The sequence below is a fragment of the Trachurus japonicus genome, chromosome 10, assembly GCF_045865225.1.
Source record: "Trachurus japonicus isolate A0001 chromosome 10, Traja_1.0".
Taxonomy (NCBI): Eukaryota; Metazoa; Chordata; class Actinopteri; order Carangiformes; family Carangidae; genus Trachurus; species Trachurus japonicus.
In genome coordinates, this window is record NC_140916.1 from 26,326,636 (window position 1) to 26,346,358 (window position 19,723).

The 19,723-nt window shown below is 41.6% G+C and overlaps 3 protein-coding genes across 7 annotated transcripts in view; 2 read left to right on the top strand and 1 right to left on the bottom strand.

Moving 5' to 3' along the window:
* Positions 1 to 1,710: 1,710 nt before the first annotated feature.
* Positions 1,711 to 7,461, bottom strand: polr1d (RNA polymerase I and III subunit D). The gene is made up of 5 exons (XM_085788430.1): positions 7,397 to 7,461; positions 6,547 to 6,644; positions 6,253 to 6,329; positions 4,324 to 4,406; positions 1,711 to 2,855 (listed from the first exon to the last, which is right to left on the bottom strand). Exons 1-5 carry the CDS (start codon positions 7,433 to 7,435, stop codon positions 2,808 to 2,810), a joined length of 345 nt encoding a protein of 114 aa, XP_085644556.1. The 5' UTR covers positions 7,436 to 7,461; the 3' UTR covers positions 1,711 to 2,807.
* A 947-nt stretch (positions 7,462 to 8,408) lies between these two features.
* Positions 8,409 to 13,009, top strand: vamp7 (vesicle associated membrane protein 7). Of its 2 annotated transcripts, none has more exons than XM_085788431.1 (8): positions 8,409 to 8,506; positions 8,917 to 9,094; positions 9,956 to 10,013; positions 10,260 to 10,397; positions 10,568 to 10,658; positions 10,952 to 11,019; positions 11,102 to 11,194; positions 12,019 to 13,009. In XM_085788431.1, the coding sequence occupies exons 2-8, from the start codon at positions 8,949 to 8,951 to the stop codon at positions 12,082 to 12,084; spliced, it is 660 nt and encodes a 219-aa protein (XP_085644557.1). In that variant the 5' UTR covers positions 8,409 to 8,506; positions 8,917 to 8,948; the 3' UTR covers positions 12,085 to 13,009. The 2 variants fall into 2 exon arrangements, with proteins under 2 accessions (XP_085644557.1, XP_085644558.1); XM_085788432.1 differs by having other exon boundaries at positions 8,920 to 9,094.
* Positions 13,010 to 13,403: 394 nt separating this feature from the next.
* Positions 13,404 to 19,723, top strand: part of mtus1a (microtubule associated tumor suppressor 1a) — a 30,146-nt gene continuing 23,826 nt past the window's right edge. The window contains exons 1-2 of one of the 4 annotated variants that reach the window (XM_085788438.1): positions 13,404 to 13,420; positions 17,534 to 19,682. In XM_085788438.1, coding sequence (XP_085644564.1) covers positions 17,637 to 19,682 — 2,046 coding nt within the window. In that variant the 5' untranslated portion in view covers positions 13,404 to 13,420; positions 17,534 to 17,636. Of the gene's footprint in view, positions 13,421 to 15,318; positions 15,912 to 17,533; positions 19,683 to 19,723 lie in introns of those variants that run through there. The other 3 variants (XM_085788440.1, XM_085788437.1, XM_085788439.1) reach the window with 3 other exon arrangements.

Sequence of the window (19,723 nt, forward strand, 5' to 3'; positions counted from 1 at the left end):
TTTGTGTGGCTTAAATTATTTTCTGGGTGAGAAGAGCATGGATTTATGACCATGCCTCATAGCTAGTGATGCAGCCCATAACTCCTGATGCACTATCATACTGTATATGCATGTATGCCATATATCTAAGGGGGTGTTTAGAAAAGAGTTTTGATTTACTTTACATGGAAGTCTTTAACATACTCCCTTACATAAATACACCTCTTGTTTTGTCAGTAGTATAACATTAGTCCACCAACAACTCCTCTCCTCCCTCTTTGAGTGCAGCTATGATATGGGAGAGCAGTGCAGTCTTGACAGGAATGGACGTAAACAATCATCTTTGCTTCTCACAGCCTGTCAGAGGTTAAATATTGTGTTACTGTTTTTTTTGTTTTTTTCGAGGTTACCTTTGGCTTCTAGCAGATTCAAGAGAAAGATCATCAAATGAAAACAGATGTCAGATGTGTTGAGCCTTTTCCTAGCTTGAAATTATTGCTTGAGACAGCTCGACATGAGGCTCCAGGGGTTGGTTCCAACTGGTTGACAGAGATAACTGCTGATGAAATTTCAGAAAATCTCTTTTATTTCAGCTCGTGTTACAAAGATGTTGGTTTTTTTTTTACTCTGTAAATCTGTTTCTTGGAAAGAGCAATAAGTTCCATAAGACAGGAAACATTAGCGGTTACTTTATTTTTCTTATTCTAACACAGAGCAGTTTGTAGTTTACTCTTAAAGCTCGGAGTCAATGTTACAGAGAAAACTATTTAGAAATAGAGAGAAGATTTTTGTTTATGTAGGCTACTTCTTCTCATCTCATGAACCACACCTGAGTGCAGCCATTAATCTATGTGAAGTCAAAGATATGTACTGCTTCATTAATAAACACATTAAACACATCTTTAAATGACAGTTCTACAAGTGCTGCAATGTAGGTAGTGGTACTGCAGAAAAGGAGAGAAAGTAGAGAAAAGCTTCTGTTTGGAGGATTTTTTTTCTTCGAACTGGTAAACCAAACATTCTCTGAATTTCAATGCAGTATGTTTTGAATAAACCCTGGTATGAGCTGGGACTTTACCCCTCATGCACTAAATTCTGAGCTTCATGACAAGTGACATTTTGTACCAAGCTGCATTGTTGGTCTTCCAGTCTCACTATGCTGCTTTTAAACAAATGTTTTACATCTTTTGAGCCCATGCTGGATGTGGTTTGGATATTTGACAGTGACTCAGACTATGACTCAGTGTTTGTATTCGAGTGGGATTTTGTTTATGCGATTCTCCCTCATGCTCTTCACCTTATGCAAGTATGGCTGCCTGTATTGATTGATGGTGCCTTCTTTAGAGTGATTAACAACTAATGGTGGCTTCACTTTGCCTTGCCCTATTCCTACCATGCTGCTAAACCAAGTGATTGGCCATTCAATGGTATACTGAAAAATGAATTAATCATATTTGGTGTAAATTACATTAATGTCCTTCTTCTCCCATTTATGTTAAGGGGGCAAGAGACTTGTATTTAGTTTTCTTTAATAAAATTGTATGAAATCAGTGGAGAGTATAACAGACGGTATTTTGGCCATGCAAACACAGATGCCTATATATTTATTGATGAATATCAGTTGGACAACAGTCTGATGTAGCACTGGTCATCCTTGTGACTGGGGAAAGAGTGTATCATTACAGTATATATATATGTATGCAGATCCCAGGTTACCTTTTCAATTAACAGGAAGATTTCACACTTTTTTTACTTAAATGAATGAATGAATAAAAATTCATTAACAGAAAAATGCAGTTTGTCGCTGTATGCTTCTCTTGTTCTTATACAAAAAGTACAAAATGTATGTGGGATCATGTCTTTTAATGTTGCCAAGTGACTGAGAATATACAAAGGTATATTACTTCCATTCAACAAAGCCAGACATTTTGCTCCATTACCAATTATTTTTCTATTAGCCAACGTCTGGCTGTGGCTTCACATATTAGCGATATCAGTTTTCTCCAAGTAACAAAGGCAAATAGGTCTACTTTCCCAAAATGTCAAACTGATTTAAAAAGGTAAATATTACAGTTCTGTCATATTAATAAAAAAAACATGTATATTCAAATATTTCCCATACTGCACATGCAAGTTTGTCAGTTATGAGTCATGGCTGCTGTTTTTCTTCAAATTATCTTCAGTTCACACAGAGGCAGCCATGCGTGAACATGTGGCTGACAGATTGATATAATTAACCTCAAATAACTTTCACCTCATTATTTACACTTCTCTCCCTCTGCCTCCTTGGCACGGTATGAAGTCCCTCGCACCACATTCCTCTCTTAATCAAGACATTTTAGCTTCCACTTCTTCATCAAACACCGCTTCAAAGGACAGATGAAAACAATCTGGTGTTTGAGAGACTCATCGTTTTAGCTTTGGACATCCTTCAAACAGTACTAAATAAGTAATATGAAAATAAGTATCGCAGCACACGTCAAATGGCTGGGTGATTGCTGTTGAAAATCTTAGCATGAAATCCCACAGAAAAGGGAAATTGACAGTCTTTGTTGACCAAAATAAGTCATTCCAATAATTCAAGAAAGATGAACTCAAGAGCACACATTCATCACACAAAATAACTCAATTTGAGCACAATATGAAAAGGAAAACTTTACAAGTCTTTCTGTGACATGTTCGATCAAGAGTGAGGGTGGAAGAACTTTCCGTACCTCTCTCTGAAGAGCGGACATGTAAGAGGGCAAATATCAAGGCGACTCATTTTTACAGTTTGTAGGAACTGAGTCTGACAGCTCCACAGTCCCAGATACATGAGTTGATGCTTATCATTCCATGGGCTGCTCCTGCTTCTCTTTGTACTCATTAACTCTCATCTGGAACAAGATAAAAGTACATGATGTAGTCAGAGTTGGAGCTGAAACAGCCTGCAGAGTGTCACATTAAATAGATGCCAACTGCGCCCCCTCTCACACTGGGACAAGTGTATGGAGGGAACTAATGACTCAGGGTTTCTTACTATGTCCCACATGGAAATAAATTCACTCCACAAGTGGATTTTAAGATCCACTTGTTGCCTGTCTTCAGCTCTTCAGAGGTCAGAGCCAATTCAACAGGGCAGAAACTGCTGACAGCTGACACAGGACGATAAATGATGATCATCCCTGTCTGTACAAAAGCCTACAATACTGCTAAGCGTCAGCAGCCACCCAGTTTTACTGGTAAGTTGACACAAAATATGAGCTTCGGCACTATCTGTAAATGGGCCCAGGCTGGACTGGATTATCTCCCACCTGCAGCTTCCTACATGAAAATAATCCTTACATGGAGATACATTTCTTTATCTGCAATGACTTATACAGTCAAATGCTGATTAACTCATTGAGTGCCGCGCTCCTTTCCAAAGTTTTAGTCAAGTGTACTGGCAATTTAGACCATTTTTGACGATTTTTGTAGAGCTACAGTTTATTCTATATTATTGCCACCAACACATACTGTGGCTCATTTGAAAGGTGAAACTTAATGCTTCAAATGGCCACAAACCGTTTGTTTCTACGTGCCTCCGTTCCTGAGAAAACTCAAGCTAAACATGGCTGGGTTTCACCAAAATCCCTGCTTTTTTTCTAGAAAAGGAGATAGAGCGTCTTTTATGAAAGGTGCTCTGTTTGTGCCTGTCGCTCTTCTGACACTCGCATTTCTGGATCAAAGGGCTCGTGTAAGATAAATATATACAACAATTGTTGTTCTATTCACAAATCCACCATCGGGGGCGGGGGGGGCGCCACTAAACAACAATAACACAGACGCACCGTGCCGTGGCACAGCCTCTCGCCACGGTATGTGATGGTCTCTTGGCCAAAGCAGGTCGGGAACACCGGTCCCACCGGTGGTCGCGGTCCTTCTGTGGTACGGGTCGGTGATGCCGGTCTGCTTTGACCCAGAGACCATCACATTTTACCGCGGGAGGACCTTGGGGAGGACACGGTGTTGCTCCAGATGAAGACCGGGCGGGACTGTCGGCTGAGAGCTTCCTGTTTCGGCTCCGAGCTGCTGGAGCCTCGCGGGTGAGAGCAGAGCAGCTGCTGCATCCACATGCAGAACTCCGTTTGCAAAAGCCGAGTTATGATGAAAACTTCCAGATCATGAGCTGTCATGAGTTTTTGATCGTCATCTATTTCAGTTCTGCTCGTCGTAGAGTCCCCAAATTTACACATAAGGTGTGTTAAAGTGTCTAGTTTCATAATTTAAAAAAAAAAGCATGGGAACGAAAAACGAGAAATTACGTGGTTGGCACTCAATGAGTTAAGTGACTGACGAGGGTTTGAAACTGACATGCAGGTTTACCTGAAAGGTGTTGAGAACATGTTGACAGACATCGCTGAGCTCGTTCAAGCCCCTCCGTAGAGGCTCTGTGGCAGGAACTCCCCCTTAAACACACAAAAGATTCCTTTGAAGAAACATTACTGTTATGGTGGTAACATATAACCTTTCTGGTAGCATTATGGAGAATCAAGTGTGTAGAGATTTTTTTTTTTGTCTTGGAGAGCAGCAGCAGTGTCCATGAACCAAGATTTGCATATTAGGTTCATGAACGCAGATGTTAACCAGAATGATTCATTGTGGTCATAGTTGTTACTCTGAGCTCTTATTTCTATTTTACTGCTCATTCTGCATCATGCCTCGAGCCGCCTGGGCTAAGCGCGCCTTTGAAAGGAGAATAGCTACGTGATTAAGTTGTCTCCAATTGTAGACAGTTTGTCTAAGTTCGGGCTGATAAGCATTTAAACTCTTTGTAGCTTTATGTAAATCATCAAGTTATGATCTCAGGTCTTCTGGGGTTTCTTTTTTGTGAGACATGACTCAAATCAGCAGATGTTTCTTGTACATAACGAACTCACAAGGTTTTCTTTTAAGTCAAAGGAGTTCAACCCTTCATATCCCATTTTTTTCTACTGACTGGACCTCATGTTGGGTAACTCCTGACTTGTATTGTGTTTTTTTAAGGCCATTAAAACAGCACATTCTTTTTAATTGAAAATGTATAACAATATTGTGATTAGTGTTATTGGCTCATTATTATAATTGTCAGCTACAGCCCAAGACAGCTTCTCCCAATTGATGTCGAGGACTTTCGCTGACCAATTTTCATCGTGGTCATGGTGGGGAACAACAATAACAGAAACACATCTATTAACACTGCTGAGTATATGCTTGCACAGAGGAACCAGGGTTTTTCCTGGTGCCTGAGAGGCAATCGTGTCTTGTTGTAATTAAGCTGTGGGGAAAGATCCTCCAGGCATCCTGAGACTTAGTTGGACAACAAAAACAAGTTGTTTTCTCCATCTTTCAGAGTCATTTCATGTGATGGGGCTGCTGCTATCCTTTGGCACTTTGTGCAGAGCGGCTGACATTCCATTTAGAACAAGGAAAAAGACTATAGTTCTGTGGACTCCGAACAAGAGGCTGTGTATGTGCACGTGTGTTACTGAAAGTTGGGGACTCTTGTCTCTTGTGCAACTGAGTGGACAAAATGAGGGCACCAGACTCCAATCAACATGTTTACATGTTTACAAGACAGCCTGAAAATGGTTATCCTGACCCCTTCAACACACATGCACTAGCAGTTTGAATTTTCAAGCACCCCATTATCCAATTTTTCCACAGTTTCAGTGAATAACGTTGCGTAACTTCTTTCGCTTACTTGCATACCTTCTGTCTGTAAAAAGGCAGTGTTGGAACAAACTGTGTTACTACCTTCTGAGTCATTATTTAGACAGTACTAGCAGGAAGTAGCTACTGTAGATTGCTGTGAAAAAGATAAGTAGCAGAGGACAGATTGATTGGTCAGGGGTTCATCCTACAGAAAGATAATGACCCAATACAGTAGAAGAAAAGAACAAGACAGTGGCCTCACATGATGGGAGAGCAGCACACGCTCCAGAGGCAGAGGGCAAAAGCAAAATAAAGCACAAGAGTAACAGAATCGTGGAAACTTTCTGAATTACAATTACTTTTCTATTGTAGAAAGTATGTCATGACTGTGTTCTGCTGATGGATGAGTCAAAATAAGTACAATAAATCAAGTTGAACATGAAAACAACACAATCGCCTATTGATTCTTTTTTCTACAAACACTGAAACATACAAGTATGTCACAGCCGGAAATGGGGGTGTTCATGTGACTGGATGTCTATGTACACACAGGCACACACAAACCTTGGTTGTTAGTGGAAAAAAGCAATAAGACATGTAGATACAATTAGATTCTCTCACCTCGGGTCTGAATGCGCAAGTTGATCTTGCTCTCCGATGGATGGGTGATGGTATAACCACAAAAGTCCACATCCACACTGATGGAAAAGAGGAAAGTGAGAGGGAGACGTGTTATAAAATGATCTGTGTTTGCTTTAAAGGGGGAGGAGATATGATTAAAAATATTGATAGTTTTCCACTATTGACTGAATCATGACACAAATAGCACAAATTAAGTGTCAGTCATACTCCGTTACTGCAAATAGAAAACCAGGTCAAACCCCATGTCCATGACATGTGAAAAGCAACACTAACTGTTTCATGATCATGTATCTGAGGGAGTTTCCCAGTGTGTGGTCCTCATCATGCAGCACAAATGTCACACAGCCCTCATCAGCCCCATCCGCTTGGACCTGAAACACAAGAAAACATTATAACAGTAATGTAATTAACAGTATTAAAAACCAGAGGTGGGAATTGTGGAGTCGTCAAGTCATCTCCATGCAATGTATTTGTTCAGTTCATGCACTAAACCAGCTGAGTCCACCTGGTTCAGTGACTGAGCAGAACAAATACATGGCATGGAGATGACTTGATGACTCCACAATTCCCATTACCCAGCTCCCTCCCTGGAGATTAGTGAGAGGGAGAAATAGGTCAGACTCAGAGGGAACGAGTAATCAATTGTCAACATATTTAACACTTACTAACTCACAGATGTTCACTGACAAGTGACAGTAAAACACACAGAGCTTCATGCTGAGAAACTGAGGGAGCACTTGGCTGTTTGACTAAGGCTGCCACCAAGTGGAAAGACCTTGAGACAACCACGGACTGAAAAGGAAGGGGATGTAAAGTAGAGCGTATTACATTGAAGATACATTTAACTCTAGCTACACGACAGCCCCCATCATAGTCCCCGGCTGTAACTACATTAGGCTACAGACAGCAGATGACCGCTTTGAATGTAGTTTGGATTTCTGTTGTTAGTTGTTTTGTCCCATCTATGCTGCTGTAGCCTCCCACGTGAGGAGTCTGGATGTGCTCGAGATGCTGCCATAAGCCTCTTTGCGTTCATAACTTTCCTCCGAACGGTGTTTAACAACGATAAAAACGATATCAACTTGCTGAAACATAAAACACATAGAGCATGTTCGCTTCTTACCATTTCCAGCACTGGTTTCTTTTCGCCCTCTGCAGCCATAATTCTACATGCCGTAAATACAAACTGCCTAGTGTTTGGTTTGCTCTCCACGCTGCTTCCTCTTCTTCTTCTTGGATTTGAATGGCGGCTGGCCTCCAGGTGCATTGCCGCCGCCTACCGGACTGGAGTGTAGCATAGTCAATTAGCAGAAAATCTAATAATAATAACAATAATATTATTAGTTACCTCATGTCCCATATATTTATGCACCACTCAGACCCAAGCATATTGTCCTCACAATAATAATAATTTTCCCTTGAAAAGCTTCATGAAGCCAGAGACGGGCTTTGATCATGAAGCGCCATCTCGCCATCACTGATGTTTCTGCCCTCCACGCTGCCTGATAGGCAACGTACCTTGAACCCCCTCCCAGAGCCATTGTTGTATCTTGTCTGGCTCTGCCCCCTCCCTCCCAAAAAAATGTTAATTTATTATTTAGTCTGTTTAATTTTTGCCTGTATCTTCACAATTCATGCAATATGGCGCGTAAATATGCCAATTAAAATGAATGCATTATTCAGAAGGCTCATGAAAAGAAACAGAGAGAAATTATTATATTTTAAATATATCAATGGATTTAATTGACATCCTGTAAATTCACTGAGCTTATAGTTGTGGGTTGGCTCTTACTTTATGCTTTATGCAATGCTTTGCATTGGTCTTTCAGAGTAAGTTACTGTAGTAAAAGTAAATGTACAGGTAAACAGTAGAGCAGTCGTCCATGGACAGAGCGCTGGTCGCCTGTCAGGCCGTAAGGAGGGCGGAATGAACACGGGTTGCCGGACTGCCGGCTTGACGTAACGTAGTATGAAAACATGTGACGACAAAGGAAGTTGAGAATTGTATTTCAAAGGCGAGACGATACAATTGACCACGAAGGGTAAGGGCTGTAGTAAAAACTACAGTACCCACTACCCAGAAGAACAGTGCGTCAGTTTCCGGTCTTGAGGTCTGGGTGATTTGCAAAGAAGTCAGTCGGAAGGGATTAGCTAGCTTGCTAGCAGCAGAAACGTCTTTAGATGTTGAAATTTGCGTTAAATGAGCCACTTTGATCATCGCTAAGACATCAAGGTATTTGTTTTGTAATTGTATGATAATGTGAAATACGTTAGCTCCGTAGCTATAAATATTTATTGTTTCTGCGTTAAACCGCCATCTACCGAGTGCCGTTATGTACCTTGGTAAACAACATAATAGCTTGCTAGCTTGTTGTTTGCAAGCCACCTTTATCCTGCTTTCCCTTTCTCGTGACAGTCAGGGCATATAGCTACAATGGGCTTAAGGGATAAAAGCAGTCGGATATCTCGTAGTCACTGGCACATACTAACATAATCACTTTCGTTTCACTTCCACCTATGACAACTTCATCAAATTTTTCACCAGAGTCAGTTTTAGTGAGTCAATCCTCTCTTTCCTCAGCCCATCCTTCTGGCCTCTAGCCCACCAGTAGCACCTCTCTCCCATTGTTTTTGTGTTGTCAGCAGGTTTTTGAGGTGAAATCCCAGCTGTTGCCATGGCAATCCTTTTTGCTGTGGTGGCTCGAGGAACCACCATCCTGGCCAAACATGCATGGTGTGGTGGGAACTTCCTGGAAGTGACTGAACAGATCTTAGCCAAAATCCCCTCCGAGAATAACAAGTTGACTTACAGCCACGGCAGGTAACGTACGACTAACAGACTGAACACACATTCACACAGTCATACCATATGCTGTGACTACTGTTGACTTGAAAATGTTACTGTACTGTGCTGTGCTGTACAAGTACTGGTAGGATCCTCTATGTTCATGCAGTTTTACCAAGTGCAGAGCACTATCAGACTTATTCAAAGTGCTGTTTAGAAAGACTGAGGGCAGATGTACTCCTAGTTGTGGTTTTCCCAGGAAAGTGAATACATTCATTGTCAACAATTGTCAATATGCACTCATAAAACAGTCAAGACTGTGCATCAAGCTCAGGGGTTTTATTGGTTGTGTGATTATTTCCAATAGGTGTTAATATAATACAGTCCCACAATACTATTGTACTCCAGTGTAATGCGCATTTCGGTCCATTTGTTTTTTGAAAACAGGTCAGAAATTCGGGTAATGTTGTACCTGGCAGGATAATTATGTCTCACCTGCAGAAAACAAACTTTGTTGCCTGGCTTCTTGTTACATAGTTTTGTGGAAAAGTAAATTGTGTGAAATCAGAAAAAATGGAAAGTGACATGTTATTACAGTGAATATGAGCACCTCTGTGGTAATCAGTCACTAAAATCAGAAATGAGACTTTATGGACACTAAACCACAGGAAATCATTATCTAAAGTAATAAAGTATGACCTCATTAAATTGTTTTTCCAGTGAACAGGATAAAGATGAATTTCAGTGTCATTTAGTTTTAGAGCCCGTTTATTACTGTTTACTCTCAAGTTAAGGCTTCCCGAGTCATTTTGCAGAGCATTTCAATCATTTAAAATTCCACTGTGGGCTCACAACTGTACATACAATATAACAGATTTTCTCTTTTTTCTTCCATAGCTATCTCTTTCATTACATCTGCCATGACAGAATCATATACCTGTGCATCACTGATGATGTAAGTATATAATACGCCAGTCTCCCTTGAGATTGTGTTGTTGTACAAAATGGGACAGGAAGGCACCACTTTGTTCAAAACTGGAGATCTTTATATGAATAACTTAGAAGAAGTTAATTTAAGCCCTCAAACACTTAAAAAAGATAGCAACAAAAGCAGATTTTGTGCTACCTGAACCTGCGGGTGGTGTGATGGAAGTGTACAGTACAGTTACAGTATCATATGTTTAAATCTTGTGTGCCCAAGGACTTTGAGAGGTCACGTGCATTCAGCTTCCTCAGCGAAGTCAAGAAGCGTTTCCAAACAACATATGGGTCTCGTGCTCAAACAGCCCTGCCATACGCCATGAACAGTGAGTTCTCCTCAACACTGGCAGCTCAGATGGTGAGTGTGACAAGAGCCTGAGCATACTGAGCAACACTTTGTTGTCAGGGTTCTTGTGACTGCTTTCTACTTCTCTAGTCTATAAATAACCTAACACAGTCACAGAGTTAGCGTTAAATTCACTCAGATTTTATTTCCCTCATTTCCCCTATCTTTATTTCTCTTTTTAGAAACACCACTCAGACCCACGTGGATCAGATCGTATCGCTGAGAGTCAGATGCAAGTGGATGACCTGAAGGGCATAATGGTCCGCAACATAGGTCAGCTTCTCATGAGTATTGTAATAATTTGACTGAATCTGTGTAATTACCATTATTTCGCTCTTAATTGCTGAATGGGGCGATGGCATCAGTGACATCTGCGTGAACTATCACTGTTGTTGTTATTATTATTAGTAGTAGAATTAGTATGAAGGTAGTACTAAAACGTTCGTCAAAAACGGTAGGGTTAGTGTCTCAAATGTCAGTTCAACACACAAATGGATGTGAATTTCATCACAAAGGACCTTTTGTGTATCCAAAGTCAACTTTGGCTCCTTTTCTGTGTCTTGCAGACTTGGTAGCTCAGAGAGGAGAGAAGCTGGAGTTGCTGATTGACAAGACAGAAAATCTGGTTGATTCAGTAAGTTTAAAGGCCAGTGATTTTGCCTTGTTTAGTAGATTACATTTTGCATTGATGTTTTTTTCTCTCCACCCCCTTCTAGTCAGTTACATTTAAGACCACGAGTCGTAACCTTGCACGAGCCATGTGTATGAAGAACCTCAAGCTGACTGTTGTCATTGTGCTGGTGTGCCTGGTGAGTCCAGACACACATGATATTTGGTAAAATAGTTATAAGCGAAGACAGTTTGTTTTTCAAACATGATGGACTATTAGCAAAAGTAATATTTTCGCTCTGTCAATGCTGAGAACATAAACTTAAAAGGATAGTTCACCCAAAATTCAAATTGCACTCATTATCTACTCACCCTCATGTCGACTAAGGGCTGGGAGAAGTTTCAGAGTTATCCGTGGCTTCTCTGAGTTACAGGGGGGTCTCGGCATAGCAGTGCATGTCCATATGACGGTTGCGAACGGAGCCCACTTTTCTTCGTCCAAAAAGACGAACCAAAAACCATCCAAATACCTCCATGCTGCTCGTATGTAATGTCCGTCTTGTATTGAAGCCCCGAAATGCGAAATTGGAAGGAAGGAAGAGGACCTTCCGCTACAAACAAGCTTAAAATATATACTTATTTAATTTTTTTCGGAACAATTTCTCATGTTGGGGCTTCAATACAAGGCGGACATTACAGACGAGCACTATGGAGGTATTTGGATGGTTTTTGGTTCCTCTTTTTGGACGAAGAAAAGTGGGCTCCGTTCGCAACCGTCATATGGACATGCAGTGCTGCACGGAGCCCCGCTGTAACTCAGAGAAAGCACGGAGGACTCTGAAACTTCTCCCAGCCCTTAGTTGACATCAGGGTGAGTAGATAATGAGTGAAATTTGAATTTTGGGTGAACTATCCCTTTAACTGAGGGCTTGTCAGCACTGATCAACATTGGATGTAGGAATTCTCTGTTTTGCTCACTATATGATTAATCATACAGTGTGAACTGTCTCTGTGCTCTTTACAGGTGGTCCTTTACATTATTGTCTCCGCTGCCTGTGGAGGCCTCAAGTGGCCCAATTGTGTCAAATGAGAGGTGACAAGGGATAAAAGAGTGGGAGGTGAAAAGAAAGAGGATGAGGAGGAGAAGCGCCTGGTCAACTCTGCTTGCCAACGGACACAAAAGGAAACACTGCTTTCCTTGCTTTACCCCCTGTAGCTTCATGCCTAGAAGACATGTGCTCCTCCTCCTGCCTCTTTCCTCATCCCCTCTGATGGTGTGCACACTGACTTGCCTTCTGGACAGGGAGTCCCACCTCATACCTACACTAATGGACAGCAGCCATGTGGCCTAAAACTGATGTGGAACAATAATTTTGTCTTATTCTAGTCTGGTACATTCATCTTGTCTCATGCACTTAGTGGCCTGATGTATCAGTCTGTGATACTGTCCTGCATCTATTTAAATAATTAATCCATTCAGACTGATACCAGAATGAACCACAAAGTAAGCAAAGATTACTGTGTTATTTTCCTGATTTCCTTCATGTAAACAGAGATATATTGGACCTGCATTTATTTACAGTATATTGCAGATCCATCAAGAGTCTGGTCCTTTTGACAAAACTGATGCAGTATACAGAGTTTCAGATTTACATCACGTTTTATCACCAAGCACAGTAGTATGTTCTTAAAACAATGTTGTAAAATACCAGATTATGAACATAAAAATAAATATTGTATATTTGATTGATATTACTAATACAAAAGACATAATGGACCTTTTAAGACAAGCCTGATTTTTGAGAAAAACAATTTCTCTTTCCCACCCCTGAACTTGATAGGAGGCCCTTTACCTTTGCTAGGATATTCAGTGTGCCCATATGTTCTTTCTGTTAACACAATGCACTTTTTACATTGTACATAGGTTTGCTTCCTGATATCATATGGATGATAACCATGTAATTATTTAATTATTGTACATTCAGATTTGAAATAATAAACTGATGGTATCAAGTGGTTGGAAAACTAGACACATGTCTTTAATCTCTGCTGCTTATGAGCTCAAGAGCTGAACTGTCTGATGATGAATAGTCCTTAATCAGTTGATGGAATGATGTTATTCATAATGGTATCTGTAAGTAAACTCCAGCTCATCGCGATGTGTCAAAGTTCAAGCAAATATTTGTTCATGGCTTGTGTGCGGGACAATGTGAACTGAACAGAAGGACCAGCTGTTTGAATGGCACACGACTGTGAAAGCAGTTTGTTGAGAAAGGCCCGGAGAGGTGAAACAAACAGGTGAAACTAATTGCTCATTAGAACAGTGCTGGCGGCGCACGCGCTCCCGAGACAGGGAAAGTTTGATTTCCAACTGCCCCGTTGTTGTTCCGTTTACAAGTTTAACACTAAAGTACGTTAGGTAGCTGGTAAGTAAGTTTACTGTTTCTACTCACACACTATTTAACCGATGTATGTGTATATTTGAGGTACCAAAAGTTTAGACCCCTGTCAACACAAATGAATGGTCTTTGGTCTCGTTTCTGAGCTAAGTTAATTAGCTAACAAGCTAATTTACCGTAACTGCCTTTCTTCTTTCTTTTTTTTTAATCCTTGGCTGGCCTCCATTGAAGTTTTTATACTTTGTGAAATTAAAATAGAGTTAGTGTTAGTGCGCTGAATTACTAGCTATTCACAACGAACTATGGCTTTATTACAATGCTTTTGATATGAATAATCTTGTTCCCTAATCTGTTCTAGTGTCCCCCTTGTGTTGTGTTGTCCACCGTGTCCATTTATGGACGTTAGCGTGTTTTCTTTGCTATTTGTAGCTGTATCCTATGTTTACTCCAGGTCTAATTATAGACCTAACTGGGTTGGAAGAGGCCTCACACTGGGATTATCTATCCGCTCCTGGACAGGGCTCTTTATGTTGATTAAGTGCATGCATAAATTATCTGATGACACGTCTGACATACCTCTGTTTTTCGCTAGATGGCACAGGACCACCGCGAGCTTTTTTTTCGGTTGCTTTGTAGACCAGACTGACTAATTTCTGACTATTGAAGGACTTGGCCTTATCAATCTTCAAAACAGGTTCATTGGTGTAGCTGTACAGAGGACAGCCTTGTCCCGTGGTATGCTGGCTGAAATCCCCCAGTTTGACCTGCTGCCCTTCTACAGTGTGGGGCAACTCTGTGCTGGGGCTTTTGTCCCCGCTGCTCATAACTGCCCACCATGTGATATTATAAGTTCAGTCAGCCATGCAAAGGCCATTCAAGGCTGTCTACATGGTGCCTGGGGGGCTTCAGAAGTAGTTCTGTTGTACTGATGCTCTCAGTCTGACATTTGAGTTGCATAATGCAATTTGAAGGCTGGAAGTTGCATTGGATAGAGAAAAACAGAGAGGTACCTTGTGAGATCCTGGATGAAAATGTTGCATAATTTGTTGACAGTTAGAGCCAGCTTCAAAATAATCCCATTTCATTGTTTGACAGAGCAGAAGGGCTTTTAACTCGCAAACCGCATGGTCCAGTACACAGCTTGAATCTTGACCTGGAGAGTTTAATAGTTGCTGTTTTCTCAATTCTGCTGAAAATGCACTTGTGCAGTTCGGTGCTGCTATGGGTATCTGGGAATGCCCTCAAATGGAAATTCCCTTGTATGATATACAATGACAGTAAAGCGTCTTAATCTTAATCTTAATCTTATCCTCTGCATTTGTGATGTTGCAATGCCTAGCCTACTTATCAGCCAGTTGGTAAATTAATGATTTTAAAAGACATGAGAGTTATTTTTAGATCTCCCTTGGTACCTTGATTTACATCTTGCCTCTTGTCAAGATTAGACTAGTAGTTCCCAGGGTCAGGACCTTTGTATAGATTAAGCAGAAATAGCGTGGGTCTTAGGTGGTCTTAGACTGTGGTGGTGTCACACCACTGCTGCAGTGCCAGGGTCAACTGTCAGGCTGTTGGTGTAAAACATTAGGGCATGTCATCAGAGTACCATTGTCAGGGAAGGACTTATTAGACACACCAACACTGCAGTGTTGTGTGAGTGTGATATATATATTTTGCCTGTTGTTGTTGTTGTTGTTGTTGTTGTTGTTGATTTCTACAGTGTAGAAGTGTCATAGTGCATCGGTGTCCTATACCAAGGCATCTCCACATTCTTTTCTCCTTTTCACTCACCCCTTACTAAAAAGCTGCCTGATCCATTCACTCATAAAAGAGGGGACTTTGGCTGCTTAGCAACAATGAATGCCAACTCAGCCTAGTAGGCCATGGCCACTCCCCCTGCACTGGGCTCGGCATGGATAAGGTAACATGCTTTCTTCCTTGCTTGCTCCCACTGTAAACTTGGGGGTGGAACTCTATACCGAGCACAGTCTCTAGCTGGATGTTGACATGCCTGCAGTGGGGGCGCAGTGTGCAGCAAAGTCACTGTTGGTGTGTGACACGAGGACTCGCAGGAGAGGGTGTTGATCCACTGCTGCAGTAGGCCCACTGGACTTGGTCATGTTACCGCAGGGAGGACAGGGAAAAGCTGAATCTAATGCCCACACTGAGGGCTCACTCAGGCTGTGATGTTACTGATGCACGGCTGACTCTGAACACGAGGAGGAAGGAGTGGTGGGACTGGGGCTGTTGGTGTCTGGCTGAAGCAGACTCGCATACCACTAGCCACTTAACTGTAGTTGGCTGGATTTAGGGCTTTGGAAGGAAAGCAGTAATGAGATTGTCTCTGAGAGAGTAAAACGAGCTGGGTGAACCTGCAAAAACCAAGTGATCTCTGACGTGATACAGGCAACACTGCTGACTGTGGAGGTGTTTTCTTTCTCACAGCCATTACTGAATGGAGAGAATGAGTGGATATATTAAGTCAGTCCTTACAATGTTCATCGCATTTATTCAGTGAAAGGTAAGTGTTGTAGACCTGTTTAAAATTGTATATTTTTCCTTCAGCGTGTCATTGTGTTTTTTTCACCTGGTGTCTTGTAGTTTTAGTCTTGCCGTTATTTTCCCATAAACAATGACAAGTCAAGGTTTGTCTCAGGTGCAGTTCTTTACATAACACAACTTGTCCAGTCACTTTTTAACCAGTAAAATCACCCCCTGCATTGTTTTTTTATGTGTGATGTAAGAGACTGCAGTGGCCAGCAAGTGACTGTTCTTGCCAAGGTTCAATGTGCAGAGTTGTTTGCCAAGACTTTGATTGTAGGATTGTAATGTACAGCAAGGCGTGTAGTTTCTCACCCTGTTAAACAAATACTGTTCATCCAAATTTGGACTTTTGGCCATGCTGATAAAAGCAGAGGTGCTTTGATATGTCTTATTAGCACTACTGTCGGAAGTACCATAGATTGAAATTTTAATATCTGGTAATTACAGGTGGCATATTTATTTGAAATGTCATTCTCACAAAGTTGTCAGACATTGTAAAAAAGAGAGTAGTAGTCAGAAGATATTTCACCTGCAGATTAATTTACGTATGCTGTGGATGAGATTTTTATAGACTGATAAAGATACAGTCCAGTACATTGCTCTTTAGTTTAACATAATTGTGTTCATCCAATTGGAGTGTGCGTATCAGGAGGTGAGGCTAAACTGTCCAGCCATTCAGAGTCATGTTTCCCCTCTATTGATGGAGAAAGGAACGTTTTATTTTGACACAGTTTGATTTGGTCATTCATATACATTTTTTTTTTATGCATCTTGTGATGCGTGTCTTGTCAAAGTCATCACCTTAACAATCCATTCATTGCCTGCAGCAATGAAGACGTACAGTATGGGGATGTTTTGTTCACTTCACTTACAACCAGGGCAGATGGATGTTTCTGTTTGTTTATAATCTGTTCACCTGAAATTATACATTTCTAAATTCTAAATTGTACAAGGATAAGCCTATCTTGGGACAGAATACTGGAACATTTTCAGGCTCATGGTGACTTGATACCTTACTCTCTGGTGGTTCGACCACAATGGTGCTTTTGTTGTAGTAGTGACTGGCAAGCTTAGCAGTCCAGTCATCTTAGGTAAAACAACAGTACACAACAAAGCAGTTTAGGCTGCCATTTTCATATTGAACTACCACTGATCCATCCTTGAATTAAGCTTTTATTAAACCATGATTCAGCAGAGACAATAGTCCTACTCACTCAGCTTCAACACTACATACCATGTAACATAGAAGAAGGTAAAAGGAGTCACTATGTTAAACAGCATTTTAAAGGGTACAGAGTGCAGATACTGTCCTAACATGGCAGAGTTTATGCAGACATATTCAAACATTACAACATATGCATGATCCTAATTAATTTTGTATTTTTGAAGTAAGTCATAAATAATTTGAGTATCCAGCTACTGTTACATTTGTCTTGCTGAAATTGTTTACCAGGTCCAACCTTAAGACTTTATATAATCCCAACAAAAACATTCAGGAATAAGCCTGTTTTTCGGGTTGGGGTGTTCCCGTTAAATTTCTGTGAATTTACAAAGAGCAACATTGTTTGATAACTTTGACTGTTTTCCTCTTTTTCACAGATATTCATGCCTGTTCATCAAATTTAATGGATTACATGGTTGGCAACCAAAGCTGAGGTCATTTCAAACTGCAGAAGCAGACAAATCCTGTCAGTACATTGAAATGTCTAATAAGACATTCAACACGTCCATGGACCAAGTTGAGAGCACAGTTCCTTTGCCCAATAGAGGCATGCAGCTTAGCCTCTCCCCTGAAAGTCATTACAGCAACGTATCTGTGTCCCCGTCACCTGACTCCGATAGTAGTGTTTCCAACCTGAGTGACAGAGAAGCCAACAGCTCCCCTGACATCAGTATGCTGGAGTGTAGCCTCAGTGAAGGATCCCCTGTGGATACTACACAACAGAGTGATGTGTTCTATAGCATAAGCACAAACATGAACCAAACTTTTATTGCCAGTGCCACACCAATTACCGGTAACAGCAGCATGAAGTTTTGGAATAAAAACCTGAGTCTGATGAGCGACCAAGAAGCAAGATCAGATATGTACATGACTTTTCTTAAGAACACAGAGGATGGACATAACATACGAGTGACATCTCCAGACTCTGCTGACAGGGAGAGCCACCTGGGTTCAGGTGAGACTTCCCGTAGAGAATCCACTGAAAATGACTGCTGCTCCCTCAGCTCTGGGGAAATGGTGGTAAGGAGCAACAGTTTTTGTCTGGAAGACCAGTCACTCTTACTAGTGTCTTCTCTGGAGGAATCATCAATCTCTCCAGCTGCAGGCCATGCCACACTGCTTGCTGAATCTAACCTGCTATCAAACCCTCTACCGGATGTGTGCGAAAAATCAACAGAAAGAATCATGGAGGGAAAACTAGGTGATCCATGTCTCGGTGTGACTTTCATTCAGACAGACCAGTTGGAGCTTCCTAGTGAGGAAAATTATATGGCAACATTCAACTCCCCTTTGGCTTTGCCAGGTGAGAATGATGGAGGTCTTTTGATGACCTTTGTCTGTGAAACATCTTCTGTAGATAGTGGAAAAGAGGCTCAGGTTGCTGGTGCTGAAGCAGAGCGTTTGGTCCATTTACCTGGAGCAATTACGCCAGAACAAGGGAGGACCTTTGTGTCCACTTTGTCAGCTATGCAAGACACTAACAAGAAAATTAATACTTCAACTCCAGTGCAAAACATGATACCCAGCCTCCCCTCCCTTTCAGAGTCTCCCTGCACTGAAAATGCCAGGAGCCCAGGACCAGAACAGCACCTTGCTGTTCAACAGCAGCCAGTCCCTGTGACACCTAAACAGCGTATGGTTTTAGGACTGCCGGCATCAGCCAATAAAGTCAAGAAAATGGAGAATAAGAAGTCTCCCAAGTCAGACTTGAGAAACGTAATATCTAAAGTTGTGACAAGAACTTTGCATCAAATGGCAGCGCCAGGCTCTTCACCACAACATAAACGATCACAAGTTAATGTGACCAGCAAACGCACTGAGGCACAGAGAGTAGCAACTACTGGGATTAGTCCTTCTAAGATGAGGAGTAGCACTGCTGTTGTCTCTAACACCACTAAAGTGGTCAGTGATAACACTTTATACCAGAAACAAATGAATACTGGGACTGTCAACTTGGGCGTAACAGCAACTGGGGCATGTGGGCATACTGCTGTGGATGGACAGGGCAAGAGTAGAGCATCCAAACCCGACCACTACACAGCTGCCAATAAACATGCTTCAGCAGTCCAATGTAGTGTTGCCTGCCCTGAAAGAGCGCAGTCAACACCAAGCCAAGTAGCAGATGCCTCAGCACAGCATGCTGGCAACCAGACCTTCTGCTTCTCATCCTCAGAAAAATCCCCTGATGGAAATGGCCAAAGAGATCCCAAACCAGCTCCAAAGAAGGACATGTCAAACAAAATTGAGGTCAGGTCTGGCGCAGCTATTGGTCAGTACAATCCTCCTGTCCTTAGGTCACGGCCTCGCTGCGCATCGGAGTGTTCAACTTCATCTCGGCCACCCAAGGAGAAGAGAGCTTTAAGAATCTCAAGTAGTTTCACCATTCCCAAAGCTGACGCCCACCCAGGCCAGACCACACCAGGAAATCCAAACTTCTCTTCCCAGCGTAGACAGGACAGACAAGCTGAGGCCACAAAGAAACCTGCTGAAATCTCTTCTAGAGCGATTAACAAGATCAGCCTAGTGGTGAGTGTGGACGACTAAGTAATTTATGACTTAGTATTTTC

Bases quoted from the DNA above. Each gene is read 5' to 3' on its own strand.
- polr1d (XM_085788430.1), bottom strand. From the start codon at position 7,435: ATGGCTGCAGAGGGCGAAAAGAAACCAGTGCTGGAAATG. The intron at 6,645-7,396 runs GTAAGAAGCGAA...CTTGTGTTTCAG, and splicing joins AGAAACCAGTGCTGGAAATG to GTCCAAGCGGATGGGGCTGA. The intron at 4,407-6,252 runs GTGAGAGAATCT...TGTGTGTTTAAG, and splicing joins CTTGCGCATTCAGACCCGAG to GGGGAGTTCCTGCCACAGAG.
- vamp7 (XM_085788431.1), top strand. From the start codon at position 8,949: ATGGCAATCCTTTTTGCTGTGGTGGCTCGAGGAACCACCATCCTGGCC. The intron at 10,659-10,951 runs GTCAGCTTCTCA...TGTGTCTTGCAG, and splicing joins CATAATGGTCCGCAACATAG to ACTTGGTAGCTCAGAGAGGA. The intron at 11,020-11,101 runs GTAAGTTTAAAG...ACCCCCTTCTAG, and splicing joins CAGAAAATCTGGTTGATTCA to TCAGTTACATTTAAGACCAC.